The sequence below is a fragment of the Pan paniscus genome, chromosome 16 (assembly GCF_029289425.2).
Source record: "Pan paniscus chromosome 16, NHGRI_mPanPan1-v2.0_pri, whole genome shotgun sequence".
NCBI classification, from domain to species: domain Eukaryota; kingdom Metazoa; phylum Chordata; class Mammalia; order Primates; family Hominidae; genus Pan; species Pan paniscus.
Genome location: NC_073265.2, coordinates 72,221,084 through 72,241,094, shown reverse-complemented (window position 1 = coordinate 72,241,094; position 20,011 = coordinate 72,221,084). Strand labels below are relative to the sequence as shown.

Here is a 20,011-nt window from a genome sequence, read left to right as displayed (position 1 = left end):
CCAGGAGTGCCTATGGCTCTTAGGCACGAGCCAGCGGTTCCGGGCAAACCTCTGTGTGGCTGCTGGGCCTGACTTTGCAGAGCTGGCGCCCAGGTCTGGGCGGGGTGGGTGGAGGCTATGGGAGGTGGGGCCGGGGGTGGGCTTGGGGGGAGCGACGGCATCCCTGCTCCGGCTCCGGCTGAGGCGGGGCGGCCAGGCTGGCTTGCGGCGCAGCGGCCGCCTTTCCCCAGCGCGCCTGCCGGCGGCGGCGGTGGCGGCGTCGGCAATCCCGGCTCTTGGCACAACGCCTGGCGGCCGGCCCAGGGCGAGGAGTGGCTTCCAGGAAGCGGGCGGAGGAGCGTTCCAGCCGAGTCTCGCCGTCGCCGCGGCCCCGCGCGCTCCGAGCGGCCCGAGCCCGGCCCCACACGGGGTCTCTTCGCGCCCCCGGCGCCTCCAGCTCAAGCCGAGGGCGCGGTGCCGGCGCGCAGGCTGACGGGCGCCTGGGCGCGCCGTGCACTTGCCGGGCGGTGCAGGTGGCGGCGCGCGCCCTTCGCCTCTGGGCCGGGGCCAGCGCAGCGCTCTGCGCGCCCGGAGGGGGCGGGAGAGGCGGGGCAGCCCCCGTCCCAGCCCCATTTAACTTCGCGGCGGCGGCGGCGACTGCGGCGCCGCGGGCTGGAGGCCGGCGTCGGGGAAGGTCCTGGTGCCGGATTCCGCACGAGGTGTTGACGGGCGGCTTCTGCCAACTTCTCCCCAGCGCGCGCCGAGCCCGCGCGGCCCCGGGGCTGCACGTCCCAGATACTTCTGCGGCGCAAGGTGGGTGCACCGAGCTCGGCGCAGGGCGGCCCCTCAGGGGTCGGGGGAAGGCGCTCCCCAGGGGGAGTAAGACTTGGAGCAGTGGCCTCTCTAAGCAAGTTGGGGGTCTCCAAGCAGAGTCGGGGCGTGCCACGCGGGCCCCAGGGGGCCTCAGGACTGGGGTGCTCCTCACTGCTGGGCACCTCGGGTCGGGCGCGCTCCGTGCCGTCCCGGAAGGTTCAGGGAGTCTTTCGGGGGCAGTTCGCGGGCTGAGGGGCGTTCTTGATTATGGGGGAACTCCACAGGGTTGGAGTTTTTCAGGGTTGGGAGTTACTAAGCAGAAACCTCGCGGGTCCGAAGGTCCGGCCGGTTGACCACTGGGTAGCGAGCGCCCAGAACGCCGGGGGTTGAGGCGACGCGCGATCGTGGAAAGTGGGCGTGGGGGTGACCGGGACGCGGCGGAGGCACTGGAGGAGCGACTTCGAGGCAGCGGGTAGTCGGAGGAGTGTGCACTCGGAAGGCTGGTGCGAGCAGGCGAGGGTGGCGCAGAGTCCCAGGGCCCCGCACTGGCCGCCTCCCTTCAGCCAGGAGTCGCCGCCTCAGGTCGGAAACAGCAGCACATTTGCGGATCACATTAGACCAGGCCCTTAATGCCTTCTCCAGATGGAGAGAAGCCACCGACCCGCCCCCGGACACCAGCTCCGCCAAGGCGCCCGCGAGGCGAAGCGGGAGTCGAGTGTGACCTCGGCTTTTCCAGTCTCGACTCATACTGATTTCCCTGTAAATTGACAGGAAAAGTAAGGGAAAAAGTCCCCGCTTCCCTCCTGGTTTCAGCTGACCTCTCCTGGCTGGCCCTCACCTATTTTTAGGAGATTGTGTTAGGCTGGCTCAGGGGCTGTGTCCTCCAAACCTCCCTGAACTTAGCTCTCAGGCGTCTCTCTGGGTGTGGGTCCCGGACCTCGAGGGCGCACGGTGTCATCTAGCGAGGAAAGCCTTGAACTATCAGAAGATCTGCGTTTCAGCCCTAAAATGTGACTATCTTGCTGTGTGACCTTAGGCAGGTCCTTTCCCTCTCTGGGTGGCTTTGTTGTCTTAGACTCATTTTTGCCGCGAGCAGCAGAAGCTGGCCTAAACCTTGGCTCTGTGCTGGCTTCCTGAGTCAAATGCCAATAGCGACACCCTGCTGCTGACAGATAGGCTTGGGCAGGGATATCTCAGCTTCTGAAGAGCTGGAGGTATGAGTTGCCCACTGGAGACAGGCCAGCCCTCGCCTGACTTTGATGTGGACCTTCTAAAGGGAGCCCAGTTAGCCCGCACCCTGCAGTAGGCAGCTGCAACCTGGGCCAACACAAACCTTTCCAAAATAGTATCTGGGATTCAGGGTCCCTCCATCTAATGGGTCTCTTAAGTCATGGTTTACTGCCATGGGGGCCAGAGCTGGTTGGTAATGAACTCTTTCCTCGTTTGTAGGCTACAACTGAGACCCGGAGGAGACCAGACCCCATGGCTTCCTGGACGAGCCCCTGGTGGGTGCTGATAGGGATGGTCTTCATGCACTCTACCCTCCTGCAGGTAAGGTCATAGGGAGGGGAAGGGAAATGGTGGACATCCCTCTGTTTACTCAGAGGCATTATTGTAGACCACCTAAGATGTGGCATGATTAGTGTTAATCCTACACCAGAGAACCAAACTTTCTTTCCTATCTCCAGCCAATGGTATTTCTGGTTGGCTTAGCTGTAAGGATTATCCAGATCCCTTGGGTCCTCTCTGAATCCTGAGTAGGGCTTTAAGAGCACTGTGGATACCATACACCGGTGATGAGCTGGGGCTGTGATGGACCTTGTCATTTCAGACTAGAATGGCTGTTTGCATGTGCCCAGTAGAGGTTGGGTTGCTGGAGACCAGGAAACAATTAATGGGCAGAGCCAGGTTCTAGCCCTAGCTAAGCTGCTAAATAAATATTCTGAGTTTACATCTGTCATCACATATCCCACTGTTTTATCCCACAGTCCTCTCTTTAGACTTCTGCTGTCTTTTCCAACCAACTTGAGAGGACCTGGCTCATGAATTGCATCTTTATTTGCCTATAGGACAGACTCAAACAAAGGAATGAGGCTAGCATTGCCTAAGAGACAGTAGTGAGTAATGGAGACAGTGGCAAAGTGCAGAACGCATGCTCCATCTATTAAGAGCAGCCTCTACTCAATTCCATCTGATCGTTGCTAAGTGGAGACATAAGCCCAGGATTGCCAGATCTTATTTTTCAAGATAGCTGGATCATCTAGATTTCTTACAAAATTTCCCAGTTTTTAAAGTATTGAAAGGCAGATAAATGTGTTTGCAGCCTGGATTCAGCCAAGCAGTTTGCAGCCCCAGATCTAAAGGCAGGGCACATCTTAGTATTGTGTCCCAAGGGCTGCTGCTAGCTCCATACAGTGTCTTATGAATTAGAACAAGGCAATCCCTCCCTGCAGACATAGCTTCTCAAATACATGGCTTGGTGGCCTGTGTACCCTCAGGGTCTAGGAAGGGACTTGTCACTTAAGGGCTTAAATGTCTGTTAAATAAACATGCATCCATGAATGAAGATATATACCCTGGGATAAATTAATCAGACTCCTCTGCCTCTTGTTTCACTTTCTTGGACTTAGTGCCTCTAAAGCCTCTTTTGGCTCCAATGCCCTGTGAATTCTGTGATGCACAAAGAAGTGGTCAGCAAGGTACATCTTCTCCCCATTATCCCATTTTATCGATGCTATCCCATAATCATATTAATAGAGCTCTTTTGTTAGAACAAAAGTTAAGTCTTTTCAGGATGATGTTAGAGTTCTCTGGCCAGCGAGATGACTGTTGAGGTAAAAGGGTGGAGACTTACGTTTCTGTCTCATCAGCGGATCTGAAACAGGCTTTGAGAGCTTCAGAGATTTGTTCCTGGTCAAATGGGGCTGAGGCTTCAAGGCACAGTGTTTCATTTTGCCTTCTTTCACCTTATAAAATTTAAATATGCTTTGAGGCAGTCTGTTGACCTTTGGCCAAGGGCAGTGTTTGCCCAGCTTGAATCACTCACTGACCTCTTTTGGATTTTTCCATATCTGTGTGCCTGTGGCAGTGCTGTTTCCATGTATCCAGGCAGTGTGCATAGAAGGTCATAAAAGGAGATTTCAGACCAGCAGTCTTCATCATTCACGCCACTCACTGTTCGGATCCCAGCTCTACCACTTCATTACTGTGTCACGCAAACGTCTCTGCATCGCATCTGTTTTCACATCTATACAGAGGAGATAATATTAGTATAGACCTCAGAATTGTTTGGAAGAGTTAATCCATTGTGAAGTGGAAAAAAGTGAAAAACCAAACCAAACAGTGTCTGGCACGTAGTAAGTGTACAATAAATGTCAGCATTCTGCTGTTGCTGCTGCTTGTCAGCATTAGAAGCTTGAAGCAAGCGCAGTGCCTGTATTTTCTGGTGTAGAGCCTGTAGGGGGCACTCAAGAGGTATCAGCTGTGGAGGGCCTGATCTTCAGGGAGTGTGGGTGGGCGTGGCTAGGTCTGTCTCACCAGAGGCCCTGAGAAAAGGTTCTAATGAAGGGTGGTAGGTCAGCCCTGTGTCCCTGTCCGTGGGTTGGATGCTCTGTTTTTTTCGTAGGGTCAGCCTGGGTTTGACTCAAAGCCGCCCTTTCTGAAGTATCTTGTGATTTTGGTGTTTGGGTGGGGCTTAAGGTGTTCCCTGGCGTCTACCCGTGCTTCGTATGTGCTGCCACCAGGTGGTTGTTAGAAAACTACTAGATGCGTGAGGCTGAGCTGTGAGGAGCAAGGGATGTGCCAACTAATTAATAACAAATAGAGTTTCCTTTCTTTTCTTTTCTTTTGAGACATGGTTTCACACTGTTGCTCAGGCTAGAATGCAGTGGCATGATCTCAGCTCACTGCAACCTCTGCTTCCTGGGTTCAAGCAATTCTCGTGTCTCAGCCTCTGAGTAGCTGGGACTACAGGCGCACACTACCACATCCAGCTAATTTTTGTATTATCAGTAGAGATGAGGTTTTGCCATGTTGGCCAGGCTGGTCTCGAACTCGGGACCTCAAGTGATCCGCCCACCTCGGCCTCCTAAAGTGCTGGGATTACAGATGTGAGCCACTGCGCCCGTCCACAAATATATTTTCTTTATTGAATCAGCTAAAATGTAAACTCTTATATTCACTGCCCACAAATAATTGTGATAGATTGTAGAACAAGGTATGAGGCTGGCAGTTCCTTGTTTTTGTAACTCGTTCTTGACCATTCCTCGAGGAGCTCACTGTTCCCCTCATCCAGGCAGCTGGAGCGGCCTCCCCTCTTCCTGTCTCACAGGCCCTGGAAGCTTCCTGTTGCTCCAGGCTTCTCCTTAGGGATCTGATTTTCCCAGAGAAGACAGCAGCTGCTGTTCCTACTCTCTCTTCCAGCCTGGAGTATTTGAAAGCTTTTCCAACTTTATCCAGCCTGGAGTATTTGAGAGCTTTCCAAACTTTATCTAGCCTGGAGTATTTGAGAGCTTTCCAAACTTTATCCTGAACACCTTGAAGATGAGTCCTGTGTTGACTGTGCCCTGAATTACAACTTGCCCCCCCTTTTTTTTCTCTTGCCCATGAGAAGAATAAACAGCTTTATCTGTTCACTAATTTAATTGTCATAGGATGGCTTCCTAGCTCTCTGGCCAAGTGCCTTTAGAAACTGTTTTAACATTGGTCATGTGGCTTGCGATTATCTCTTTAAACAACCATGTCAAGATGGCTTCGTGTATATCTGAATGGCCCTCCACCGTGTTTGCCCCTCGGGAGGTGCTGTACTGTTTAGATTCTCTGGCAAATTCTGTCCTCTCCCATTTCCTGTGACTCTGGATGGAATAGCCTTTTCAGAAGAATGACTTGATCTTTGACCGTCTCCACTGCCAAGTTCATAGATATCTACTGGAACAGATCCCTCGAGGCCACAGTTTTGAAAGGCAGGAGACATTTGGATGAAGAAGTCCTGGGAGGTCTTATAAGTCTGTGGTGACCTCCTCTGCAGGGAAGATTTTGAAAATTTCAAAACACAGCTTGTAAAATAAGCAATATCTGGGTTGGCTCCGATCCTGTCCCCTGGGTCTTGTTGGTGCATAAGTATAGGACAGAATTATTTAACTTTTTTTTTTCTGATCCTGAGGCTGGAGGCTAGTGTAGAAGGCTGATCTTACAGAGGGCTTTGAGGTAGGGTGGGAATGGAAGGCCAGGTGGCCTTGGGTAGATGCCCTTTGAGCTCCTGTTGCCTTCATCATATTTGGTGGAGCTCCCAGGCTGACAGTGTGGATGTCCTTGGGATATGTGGTAGGTTGCCTAATGACCCCCAGATATGTCCATGTCCTAATCCCTGGAACTCATAAATATTCCCTTATATGGCAAAAAGGACTTGGCAGATGTGATTAAGAATATTGAATTGGGGAGACTATCCTGGATTATGCAATCACAACAGTCCTTATAAGAGAGCCACAGGAGAGTCAGAGGCAGAGGAAGTAGAAGATGCTACCATGGAAGCCAGAGACTGGGAGAATGTAGCCAGGAGCTAACGCATGCCAGCAACCTCTAGAAGTTGGAAGAGATAAGAAATGGATTTTCTGCTCAAGTCTTCAGATGTAACTGGCTGTAGTGACACCTTGATTTTAGTCCTGTAAAAACGCATTTCAGATTTCTGACCTTTAGAACTGTAAAAGAATAAACTTGTGTTGTTTTAAGACCTAAATTTGTGGTAATTTGTTACAGCACCAAGAGGAAACTAATACAGGATGTCAAGGGTGGGCTTTGAATCTTGACCTCTTTGCTGCCACCAACACAGGCATCCTTTCTCCACCTCCGGTAACCCAGGTGCAATCATAGGGGCTGAGAGAGGCTGGCAAAGTCACATAATTGACATGAGGACAAAAGAAGTGCCATTTGAGTATTGGTGGCTTAGTCCAGGCCTCTTATTCACCTTCTACAGCAATCTCACACTCCATAGCAATTTCACCATCCAAGTTCCCCCAATTACCCCTGCTATTGCTATCACCCTTGATCATGTCAATCATGGGCAGTGAGGATGGGATCCTAAGGAAGGTAGTCCTGGGTCAGGGTTCAGGGAACTTTCTCTGTGGGTAAATCAGCTCAAAGTAGCCCTGACTCTGACATGGCACATAATTCCTTTTAGGTCAGCCTAGATTTGGTTGGGTTTGGCCCGTCGACAAGTCATAACCTTGTGTCTGAGTGTTGCCCCATGCTGGGTGATCTGGGAGAGTTGGGGCCTCTGAAAGACACAGATTTATTGAGAAGTCTCATTTCAGTAAGGTATAAATATGGAGCCAATCCCTGGTCCAGCCATGCCTTGTGAAATCGCCTTTTCCCATCCTCTAATGGAATCTCAGGAAGATCCAATTTTGGTTATTAAAAGTTCAGTTCATTTAAAGTTTTGATTCTCAACTTGATTTAAATCTCATCTCCCTTTCCTCTAGTCTGGGCTTGCCACATGGCTTCAGGTACCTGAAGTTGCACAGGGCTCTTTTCCCTCTACCATGGAATGGTAAGGGTGTGGTGGGCACTGGTTCTGAGATACTTCTTCCTTTTATTTCTTCTGGATCTAGCTTTCCAAGGGTAGGAAACAAGGAAAGGGGAAGGGGATAAGGGCTATCAGCTCTTTACTCAACTGGATACCTCTCTCTGGTAGTTGTCACTGCCGCTCCAGCTCTCCCTCAACCCTCTGCCCTCTGGGTAGCAGATGTGAGTTCTTTGGAGGGCTCCATAGGACACTTCCTGCAGCAGGTAGTCCAGCTTCAGCTTGCCACTTGCTGCCGGGGTCTTCTCACCTAGCAGGCAGCCTTATTGGATGGAGTGTTGGCTGGAGAGCTCAAACCCAGCTCCCTTTGGTGTAGTCTACCTGACCCATAGGAAATGCATGCTTCTTACTGTGCCAGACAGTGAGAAGACGGAATGCTTCAATGCTGCCTCCTCTCTCTGTCCTGCCAACTCCCTTCAGTTCTCCTTTCCTTGTTCTGATAGACCCAGGGAGAGATCAGCAGACCCACGGTCTAAGCAGATGTTCATCTGTAGAGTGGACGGACATTCTCTCCTTGCAGCCGCCCCCAATCTCTATGAGTATTTCTCGTTTTCTTCATTTTCATTTCTAATGGCTGTGTTCCATTGTACTTATGGTTATACCATAATGGCATAAGTGGCATTATGTGTTATTAAACCCATTATTTCTTTATTGAATATTTGGGTTGCTTCCTGGATGGTTTGTTCACTCGTGTTTACCATCAGACACCTGAAATGAACATCTCATGCTCACATCTTTGCTTACTTGAGTATTTCCTTAGAATAATCCTTTCTTAGTGTACTGTGCTTTGCTACACACTTGATACACATTGTGGCCTTCCTCCTTTCACCCTGTTTCAGTTCTGTGTAGAGCTTTTCCAGCACTCCGGGTTTTATGTCATAAATGTACTTCCCATAACCTTGTCCCCCAAGTGATTTTGGATCAATATTCCAGTCTGTGTTGACACTGGTGATGGAGTCTGAGCAGGAAGATCTTGGGTCGTCTTGGATGCAGACACCACTTTATTGCCAAGTTGCCCTGAAAATCTGCAATACAGAGTTATTGGCTAGATCCAGTGAGAATCTGGTGGGAGAATGAATGGGAGCTCTCTCCTTGTGTGTTGCCTGTGATCCCGGCACTCCTTTTTCTCTTTCTACCTCTCTGACCTTTCCATCTCACTCTCCTTCTTTGGCTCCTCTCTGGCTTTTAAAAAATGCTCCTCAATTCCAGAGCTCTGCCTTTGCCCTCCCGTCTGTCCCTCCACATGCTCTCCCAGGCAGCCTCCATCTCTCCAGAGGCTCCTGCCTGGGGGTTATCAGGTGGAGACCCAGGTCTCATGACGATGTCGTCTCTCAAATGTAAACTTTTGAGGTTTTCTTCAAATAGCATTATATATACCGAAAAGATAAAAAGTTGTCCATTATTTTACATTAACTGTTAAATGTAAACATTAAAAGTAAACACGATCTTCATAACTCTGTTTTGGCTTTTCTTGTTTCTTTCTTTTTCTTTTTTTTTTAACTCAAGGTTCCCTCCAAAGTGGAAGAGGCTCAGCACCTCAGAGGGGCTTCTGTTTGCCTCTTCAATGAGCTGCAGACCAATATATCCATGAGCTACCATGCACCAGAATGTTCCTTGGTGGTGTCAAGCACAAATGCTTCTCAAACCAAAGTCCTTACCTCTCACCGCGCTCTCTCGCTGTGCCTAGATTCTCCATCACCCAGCCATTTGAGCCAGATCCTGGCATCACTGTAGATGCCTTCTTTATTCCTGTACCTGCCCTGTACCCATTCAGCCACTAACTCCCATTTTTCCCATCTCAGAAATGTCTTTTAAATGTTTCCTCCTCTCAGTTTCCATTGATGCTGTGTTTGAAGAGTAGGGACATGGCAGCGTGGAGTATGAGATAATGATGAACAAAGATAGTCTTTGTTTGGGCACAGCGGCTCATGCCTGTGATCCGAGCACCTTGGGAGACCAAGGCAGGAGGATTAGTTGAGGCCAGAAGCTTGAGATCAGGTTGGAAAACATAGCAAGACCTCATCCCTACCAAAAATATAAAAAATTAGCTGGTTATGATAGCTGTGCTTGTAGTCCCAGCTACTTGGGAGGCTGAGGTGGGAGGGTCGCTTAAGCCCAGGCAGTTTGTGGCTACCCTGGGGACGACCTTGAAGAGCATGTAAAGGACTTTACTCAGTTAGTAACATGGAGTTCTGTGGTTGCTGATCAGGAGGTGGTGGAGGCACCGTTGCGACACCATTGGACCACTGGGTACACACTTCAGCAAAACATAATTGGGAGACCTCTTCTAGGCGGGCAATGATGAGACCTTAAACTCAGTTTTCAAGAGCAAACTGGGTGGAGAGTTAGCTGTGGACAAGAGGATATGAACGTGGGGATGATGTTAGAACCTGAAGGAGTGGAACTTGGTAAGTGATTACATGGGCTTGAGAGAGAGAGGGAGGAATCAAAATTCCTTCAGGTTCCGAACAAGTGTTAGGGACACGTGAGGGTGGAAATTCACCCTGATCTTGGGAAATAGTTGGTTACATTTGAAGGAGTAGTTTGGGGGACTGCATGGAGTCTCACCTTCGGGGGAAGGTGAGGCACTGAATAAAGGAAGGATATACTACTCTTTGAGAGAGAAACAGGATCATTAGAGAGGTTTTCCTTAGCAGAGTGTATTCAGTATATTCATACTCTAAAAGGAAAGCAGCCAGGAGAAAGGGAGAGATTGAAGATAGAAGAGGAAAAAACCAATTACATGTAATTGTTTCATAACAGAAAAAACTTAGGCAGTGTTCCTCCATTGCATTACTAATGTATCTTAAAGCACCAAAGCTAACATCTTATGGAAACCACATTTCAAGGTTTATGATTGTGATTGCTTTCAGTTTATTTTTACAAAGATGCTAATTTCCATAAATAGCATGGAAGCATAAAGCAGTTGCCTCTCCAAGTATTTCATGGAATTACTTTCTGGAATTTGTCAGCACTCAACAGCTCCGGCCAACGTATGCTATAAATTATTGTGGTCAAATACTCAGAAATGCTTTTATTGTCCAAGCCTTCATTTACAAATAAACGGTATTTTATTTTGAAAGTAATTTAAAAACAAAGAAGAGTAACTATTTTACTAATAAAAGAATATTTAAAGTATTAAAGGACTCTAAATTCTCTTTACTCTCTTTTGAAATTGCCTTTTTTTAAAATTTAAAAACAGCACATATTCATTATAAAAATGTAGAAAACACAGGAAGGGACAATGATGAAAATAAGCATCACCTTTAATTATACTAATTGTTAGGATTTTGTTGTATAGATTTCTGATATTCTTCTTAGAATATTAACAAATATGTATCTTTTAAACAGTGACTATACTCCATTTTGATAACTATTTAAAAAATTTAATATTATGAGGAATATTTTCTACATGTCATTAAATATTTTCCTATAATGATATTAAATGTATTCCTGCTGTTACATCATTTGGATGTGTCATGCTTTATTAACCAATTCTTCACTACTGAGTGTTGAAATGTATTCAAAGAAATGTTTGTTAAGACATATAATTTTTGGGTCAAGAAGTTTGTGAAATTTTAAGACCTTTAATATATACTACAGATTGTCTTTTAGAAAATTCCATTGATGTCTATGCTTACCTTGCAATAGTTGGCACTATAAGATTAAGGAAATTTTATTAGTAAGAGGTTATTAAAAATACTTTGGGCCATTTGTATTACTTCTTTTTTGTGTATTGTCTCCTTAAGGCATTAGAAATGGAATAACAGGACTGGGCACAATGGCCACACCTGTACTCCCAGCACTTTAGGAGGCTGAGGTGGAAGCGTTGCTTGACTCCAGGAGTTCAAGACCAGTCTGCACAATATAGGGAGACCCCCATCCCTACAACAGATAAAGATAAATTATCTGGGCGTGGTGGTGTGTGTGCCTGTGGTGCCGGCCACTTGAAAGGCTGAAGCAAGAGGATCACTTGAATTTGGGAGGTTGAGGCTGCAGTGAGCTCTGATTGTGCCACTGCACTCCAGCCTGGGTGACAGAGCAAGACCCTGTCTCAAGAAAAAAAAAAAAAAGAAAAGAAATAGAAAAATAAATTTTCATCTTCATATGTATGCCCATTTTTCTATGAGAATCTTATTAATTTGTAAGTACTCCTCATATACAAAGAGTATTAAATTTTTGTCTTATGTTGCAAATAATTTTCCCATTTTGTCATTTACATTTTATTTTTGTTTATGTTTTGGATATACTGCCATTAAAAAATTTTAAGTAGTCTACTCTAGGAGTCTCTTAATTTTTTAACTCTCTACTTTTGTCATGCTTAGAAGTAACTTCATGTTGGGAGAAAATATATGGATATCTATATTATCACCTAGTCTTATATTTCTTTTTAAATATTTAAATCTTTATTTTAGAATATATGTAGTCAGTTAATCTTTCAGTCTTTTCTTGTGCTGATGCATACTTTTAAAGTTATTGTACCTTTGTAATGTGTTGGTATCCACTCAGGCAAGACCTCCCTTCATTATTACAGTTTTGACTAGTCCAGGTCTTTAAATTTTTGGTCACATTCCAGGAACAGAAAGTTCTCTTGTCTTAAATGGCATATGGTATAATGGAGGAGTAACAAAAGTTCCTTCTCTCAAAACTTTGTAAAACAAACAACAACAAAAAGAACAGTTTATCTCTAATGAAGCAAGGAAATGGTGCCAGCTTCCAAACACAAATTATGAAGGCTTTTTTTTTTTTTTTTTTTTTTTTTTTGAGTACTGTGAAGTTTGGATGTAGGGGAGGGAGGATCCTGAAGACTGACATGTGTTTCCTTGGATTCTGAGCAGGACAGAGATTTCTGTAAGGATGTCCTATGTAATAAACTTTTTTAAGAACAGTGAAATTGGTGGCCCTGAGTGGGACTTGGAAAAAGCAGGTATTGTCCCCAAAAAGGCCTAGTTTGACACCAAAAATGACATGGTACATAGAATTGAAAGGGAACCCTTACTGATCAAAAATTGGATTGTCCATGTGTACAAAACAGCCTCCTACAGAGGGAGATTGGTGCAGATGAAATGGGATGAAGGGGTGGGTGGGTGGAAGAGCAACCCTTTCCATAACAAAGAGACTGTAGGTTAGGGGCTCTCTTGAGATCCCTGATGACTTTTGAATGCTGAAAATGAAGAGAAGATAGGACTCCAGAGAAAAGAAAATAACATATTTAGTGATAGGATTAACCAAACACCAAAGCATAGTGGAAGTTAGGGACTACTCTATTCATTTTCTGTCTTGTACCCTATGTCCTCTTTATGCTGCTCTTCAGCTTGAAACAACAAAAATAAGTGCCATGGAATAAGCAATTGGGAACATGCTAGACAAAATATACACCCAACAAGATGAAATGTAAAAAACAAAAATATACAAATGGTGATAGAAAAATGATGACAAAGGAGGCCCAACATATGCATAGTTAATATTTTTGAAAAAGAGAACAGAAAATATTCAACAATATAATTAAGGAAAACTTTTCTCTTTTTCTTCAGGTCATTGTAAATATTGATTCTGTTTTTTTGGTATTGAGTATTACTGAAGAGAAGTCTGTGGTCAATCTGATATTTTCTCTTTTTTTTTTTCTCACTTTGACACTATACCTACATGATTTCTTCCTTATTCTGAAGTGTCATATCAGGACATGATATAAACAATTTTTATGTAAATTATTTTTTATTTCTGTGTGTGTGTGTGTTTGTGTTTCAGTAACTTTAAAAAATGGGGTCATCAAATATGTAATGTTTTCATTTTTATTTTTGCTATTCTTTTCCTAAGCTCACTTTTTCTGTTGTCTTGAAATGTTTCCTTTAAACTCATATTTCTACCTGAGCTTTTAAAAAGGGAGATCAAGTTGTCCATAATGTATTTTTGACTTTTTTTTTGAGTAATTTATTTAGTAATACGTGTTCTTTGACTACATTTTGGTTCTGTTTCTTGCTATTTTTAAAAATTTGTGTGCATCAATCTTGTGAACATTCTGTTCTGATGGGTATTCTCTTCTTAATGGGGCTCTGCTCTGTGTGTCTCCCATCCTCCTTGGACCAAGAGACTAACCAGAACATATTTTTTTTCTTGGTAATGATAGAGATACAAAAAACCCAAATGCACATGAGTCTTTTAAGCTTCTGCTTATGTCATTTCTGCTAACATCCCACTGGCCAAAGCAGCTCACACAGCTGAAGCCAAAGTCAGGGAATAGGGAAACATCCTTACCTACTATGAGGCCAGAGGGCAGAGCAAATTATACAGCCTTGTCCGATGTTATTAGGGCAGGGGAGTGTGCTCCTCCCATGGAGATTTTCTGTATCTCTGTGTGTTGGAGGAGTGAGTATTTATTTATTTTTTTTAGACGGAGCCTCACTCGGCTGCCCAGCCTGGAGTGCAGTGGCGCAGTCTTGGCTCACTGCAACCTCCGCCTCCTGGGTTCAAGCGATTCTCCAGCCTTAGCCACCCCAGTAGCTGGGATTACAGTTGTGCACCACCACGCGCGGCTAATTTTTGTATTTTTAGTAGAGACGGGGTTTCACCATATTGGCCAGGCTGGTCTGGAACTCCTAACCTTGTGATCTGCCCGCATCGGCCTCCCAAAGTACTGAGATCACAGGTGTGAGCCACTGCACCTGGCCGGGAGTGAGGTTTGTTTTTTTTTTTTGAGACAGAGTCTCGCTCTGTCTCCCAGGCTGGAGTGCTGTGGCGCAATCTCGGCTCACTGCAAGCTCTGCCTCCTGGGTTCACTGCATTCTCCTGCCTCAGCCTCCTGAGTAGCTGGGACTACAGGTGCCCGCCACCACGCCCGGCTAATTTTTTTGTATTTTTAGTAGAGACGGGGTTTCACCCTGTTAGCCAGGATGGTCTCAATCTCCTGACCTCGTGATCTGCCCGCCTCGGCCTCCCAAAGTGCTGGGATTACAGGTGTGAGCCACCGCGCCTGGCCAGGAGTGAGTATTTTTGAAAAATAATCTACTCTACTGTTGTGGCAGGCTTTTCTTTAAGGCAGCCTAGTTCCAGAGAGCATGCTTTAATCACTATACTCTCACAACCCTCATAAATGAAATTATGACTTTGGGAGGAGTTGACACAAATCAGGTCTCCATGATCTGCCACTGCCTTACTTCATGAAATAGATGTTTATACAACATAGGGGCTGAGCATGGTGGCTCACGCTTGTAATCCCAGCACTTTGGGAGGCCAAGGCGGGCAGATCACCTGAGGTCGGGAGTTCGAGACCAGCCTGGCCAACATGGTGAAATCTCATCTCTACTAAAAATACAAAAATTAGCCAAGCTTGGTGGTGCACGCCTGTAGTCCCAGCTACTTGGGAGGCTGAGGCAGGAGAATTATTTGAACCTGGGAGGCAGAGGTTGCAGTGAGCTGAGATTGCGCCACTGCACTCCAGCCTGGGTGACAGTGGGAGACTCTGTCTCCAAAAAAAAAAAAAAAAAAAAAAAAGAAGAAAAGAAAAAGAAAGATGTTCATAAATTATAGGAAGAAGCTTTGATTCTTTATTTACTATCTCACTCATAATCCTAACTCTAACCCTAGACCAAAGTCTGTAGCAGTAGAAATCCAGAAAATAATTCCTCTTAATCCCCTAAGTCAGTGGTGTTATTTAAATTTTTTGACTGTGACTCACAGGAAGAAATGCATTTTATATTATGACCACACACACACACACACACACACACATACACATGCACACGTATGTTTTTCATAATACTTAAACAAAAGTTTTGGGAAACAATACTTAATCCTATTTGTTTTTCTTTTCCATTCTATTTCATTTCATTCTATTCCAATTGATTCCATGAAAAAATGGCTAAGACCTAATCAATTCATTTTATAACCCACTAATGGAATGTATTCACAGTGTGAAAAAATACTGCTCTGGTTAATAGACCCCATTCTCTGTCTACCTGTGTGTATATTGAGGTTGGTATCTGGTAACTGAGACACTTAGCACAACTGCCTGATTCTGGTCAACTGATGTCTATTGTAACTCTGCTCTCCTGGGATGGTATCTCCTGGGCTAAACCAACTATTGCCAATGGTGTGCAGATAAAACTATAATTTCCAGCATGCTTAGTAATTAGCGTTCTTCAGAGCTATCTAGATGTTCATATTCTTTCACTCCTTTGACCTAGTAACATGAGGAATCATAGTAATAGGTTTCTGAATATTGAATCATCCTTGTGTTCCTGGCATTAACTGTACTTGGCCATGACATATTGTTTTTTTTTAATATTCAGCTGGATTTGGTTTGCAAATATTTTATTGAAAATTACTACATCTGTATTCATAAGAGATGTTGGTTTGTACTATATTTTTCAGGTTTTTATATCAAGATTTTCAGTAACCTCATAAAATGCATTGGGTACTTTTCATAATTTTCCTTTCCTGGGTCTGTTTAAATTGCACAGAAATAACCTGTTTCTTGAAGGTTGGAAAGAACTTGCCAATAAAATAAAGAGGGCACAGAACTTTTTGGGGGCAGCCCTTCTTTGACGTCCTCTTTACTTTTTATGCAATTGTTGGTGTGTTCGGGATTTCTCCAGATTCTTTAATCCAATTTGATCAATATAAAATACAAAAAGATAATTTGTTTTTTCCTAGAAGCCTTCTGGACAGCAAAGGCAAATATTTTATACTATTTTAAAATATTTTCAAGTTATTTTGCAGTGATATTTTGATTTATTCTCTCTTCAGAGAATGTGGGTTTTATTTAGTCTCATTTTTTGAAATGTTGTAAGGTGCTCAATTTTATGTGTATCCCAAGGATATTTGATAGTTGGACATTTTGTAAATTTTCACAGCTATTTGACAATAAATTATATTCTCTGCATTGAAGAATATTGTTCTGCTGTCCCCGACTCTTCTTTACTAGTTCTCTCCCTCTACTTCTCCACTCCCATACTAATTCCCCTTTAGCTCTAGTGGGGAGCAATCTAACTCTTTTGTTTCCTTGTCTCCTATTGATCTGTGTCCTCAGGAGCTCTGCCAACAAATGCTTGCCTAGCTGTTTTTGTAAGCAAAGATACTTCTCTCCTTAAGAGGAATAATGGGCCTAGCTGTTGGGTAAGATTAAATTCTGCTTTCCAATTTGCTGATTTTGCCTCTGGGTTGCTTTTTAGTTTTTACAATATTATCAATAAAGGATATTTAACGTCTTTGTGCAACAAGCATTTCTCTTTATTACTAAGTTGTACCATTAGTAGCCTGGGAGAGTGTCTTGCGACCTATACTCACTCGCATTTGATGTCACTAATAAAATGCTAACTCCATAGAAGCCTGGGCATTTTAAACCCTGTCACCCTTAAATCCAAATAGAAGTGACCACCCTGGGAATCAGAGTAGAGAATTCTGAGGGTTGGTATAGCTCATTTAGGAGTACATTTTAAGCTATGTTATAAAATGGATACTCTGTGAGTCTATAGTTTGTGAAAAGAGTGACCCATATATGTTAGAATGCAAAAATAAGGTGTCAGCGAAGCAGGGGTGTAAATCATAAGCAAAGCTTGCTGGTGCTCCAGGGGGTCTGGAAGATAGGACTCAAAGTGTGTTTGGAAAGGAAAAGCACTATTGACATCTTTTGCTAAGGTGAAGGCAGGGCCTGTGAAGAGGCTCTTCCTGCCTGGATGGGTATTCTCCGTGAAGCTGAGGGATGACTGCCCATTTGCTGGGTGTGCAGATTGTAGATTGTAGTAGAAAGAAGCCAGCCTGAATGTGAGGGACATGCCTGCCCTTCTGGAGGAAAGTTGCCCATTTGTTGGCAGTCATTTGTAATCATTATTCCTCCAGTTGAGAGAGAAGAGAAAAGAGGTGTGGGATGGGCAGATGAAACAAGTCCAACACCCTTTACTGTTCAACCCAAATTCCTTTCAAAGCAAACACTTCACACTTAGAATGCAGAGCCTCCTTTCCAAAGAACAGGGATAGGTGAGACATTTGCAACGTTGCTTCCTTGTGCCATGGCTCTCCAAGGGAAACAGACCTTCCCAGAGCCCAGTCAGGCCTTTGCTGGGGGCCTGACAGCGGCCTTACTTCTTAGGACAGGCTTTGTGGGTTTGCATCTTGGAGGTAGACCGGTGGCTTTGAGCTGACCTTGGAGCTCTCCTTCCCGTCCCTGGGAGGTCCAGCATGTGGCAGGCATCATTGTTCACAGCTCCAGAGGTGGAGCACTTATGCTGCACGCTCTGTAAACACTTTCTGGGATGCATTAGCAGCTTCCATTGTCAGAGCCAGGAAAGCATTTTGGTGCATGGAGCAAAGAAGGAATGCATGGAGTGGCAGCTGGCCATGATCTGGCGGGCTCTGTTCAGGCCGTGTTTGTGAGAGGGCTGTTCACCTAGGTGGTGCCTTCTATGCACCTGGCTGATGACTGCTGATGTCTGGTGGGTCCTTAGCAGTGCACTTAGCAACCAGACACTTTAAAAGATAACAGAGCTTTTGGGGAGAGGGAGAGAAACCCAGCCTACACCATGGAATGAACTAGCCACTGTTTATTATAGTGTTAATTGATAAACGAATAGACAGGCACACATACATAATTGTACCACACAGAGCAACATAGATAATGTACTGATTGCTATCCTCAGTTTTTCCCCAGTAGAGCATTGGTGAGTCCCTAGAGTGTGACAGGCCAAGGTGGTGTCTCAGTCTGTTGACATCATTGCTGGGTTTTTTTTCTATGCTGTCTGCTGACCCTCTCTCATGCCCTTCCCAGGACACAGAGTGCACTGAGTAAGCCTTGGCTCCCAAGATGCTTCATTGGCCAGCCCTGGGGTAGTGTCCTAGATGTTAACAGTTTTTTTTCCACTCTAGGAATAACCAAGGGAAGTTTGTCCTTCAAAAGACACATGGCACGCAGGACATAGGCATCTTTTTTAAGCTGTCATGTGGAAGTACTCACTGACCTCAGAGCTCTGTTTTGTAACATAGGATTAGCACATAATTCTGAGGTGCAATTAATGAATCCATTGACTAACAATCCCTGATAAGGTCAAGAAAGAAAGCTATCTTAAGAGAAACTAATATGAGACTAGGGTTGGCAGCAGAAGTGCAAGTGGAGTCCTCATCTGTATTCAGCACTTAGAATTCATGGCTTCTTCTCTGCTTTCTGTTTGTAAGGTTGTTGTATACTGAGGACTTTTAGCTTCTTTAATATGAAATGTGTGGTTTGTAAATATTTTCTCCCAGTATGTAGCTTGATTCTTTTACCCTCTTATAGGTTTTTATTTTTTATTTTTATGTTTTTTTTTTTTGCAGAGGAAAAGTTATAAATTTTGGTGAAGTTCTGTTTATCAAATTTTTTCACTTATAGATCATGGTTTTTGGTGTCATGGCTAAGAATGCTTTGCCTACCCTAAGTCCTGAAGATTTTCTCCTATGTTTTCTTCTAAATATTTTATAGTTTTACATTTTATGTTTAAGTTAATGATCCATTTTGAATTAATTTGTTCATACAGTGTGAGGTTAAGGTCACATCTTATGTTATATGGTGTGAGGTTAAGGTCAAGACTCACTTTTGCCTATGATGTCCAATTGCACCATCATCATTTCTTGAAAAGACATTCATCCTCCATTACATTACTTTTGCTCCTTTGTCAAAAATTAGTTGAGGGTATTTGTTTGGGTCTATTTTCAGATTCTTCATTTTGTTCCATTGATCTATGTATCTATTTGTCCTACAGTGTCACACTATCTTGATTACTGTAGCTTTACAGTAAGTCTTAGAGTGATTCCTCTTTATTATTCTTTATCAAAATTATTTTAACTGTTCTAGATTCTTTGCATTTCCATGTAAGTTTTGCTTGTCTATATATACACATATATATACACACATATACATATATATATACACATATATCCATATATATACACATATATATACACATATATCCATATATATACACATATATATATACATATATACACACATATATACATATATATATATAAATCTTGCTGGAATTTTGATAGGAATTGTGTTAAACCTATAGGTCGCTTTTGGGAGAGGATAAACATTTTTACTGTGTTGAGTCTTCCCAATCCATGAATATGGTCTGTCTCTTCATTATGTAGCTGTTTCTTGACTTCTATCATAATGTTTTGTAAAATTCTGAACAATCCTTGTTGGATTTATAATTACATATTCTATATTTTTTTGGAGTGATGGTAAATGGTGGTGGGTTTTTCATTTCATTACCTATCTGTTGGTTGCTAATACACAGAAATACAATTGATTTTTGTGTATTGATCTTGTATCTTGCAACCTTTCTGAAATCATATACTGGTTCTAGGAAGGGTTCTTTTTTAGATTTCTTGGGATTCTCTACATAGACAAAGGGATATAAGACCTAAAATTAACAACCAATACTATGTGCTGCCTTGATATCTGGTGAAACTAGGAGGTCCTTGAATGGCTTAATGTTAAGTTTCTCTCCCTAATCCATTCCCATGGATAAGGTCCATGGAAGAATTTTTTTAAAATCATGAATAAGTGTTTAATTATGTGAAATGCTCTTTTCCGCATCAGTTTATATGATCACATGATTTATCTTTTTTTTTTTTTAATGCTGTTGATTTGATGTATTACATTGATTT

The 20,011-nt window shown here is 43.9% G+C and overlaps 1 protein-coding gene across 1 annotated transcript in view; it reads left to right on the top strand.

Moving 5' to 3' along the window:
- The first annotated feature begins 591 nt into the window (after positions 1-591).
- Positions 592-20,011, top strand: part of ADAMTSL3 (ADAMTS like 3) — a 386,012-nt gene continuing 366,592 nt past the window's right edge. The window contains exons 1-2 of the mRNA XM_055098263.2: positions 592-792; positions 2,242-2,343. Of these exons, the coding sequence (XP_054954238.2) occupies positions 2,275-2,343 (69 nt within the window). The 5' untranslated portion in view covers positions 592-792; positions 2,242-2,274. The remainder of the gene's footprint in view (positions 793-2,241; positions 2,344-20,011) is intronic.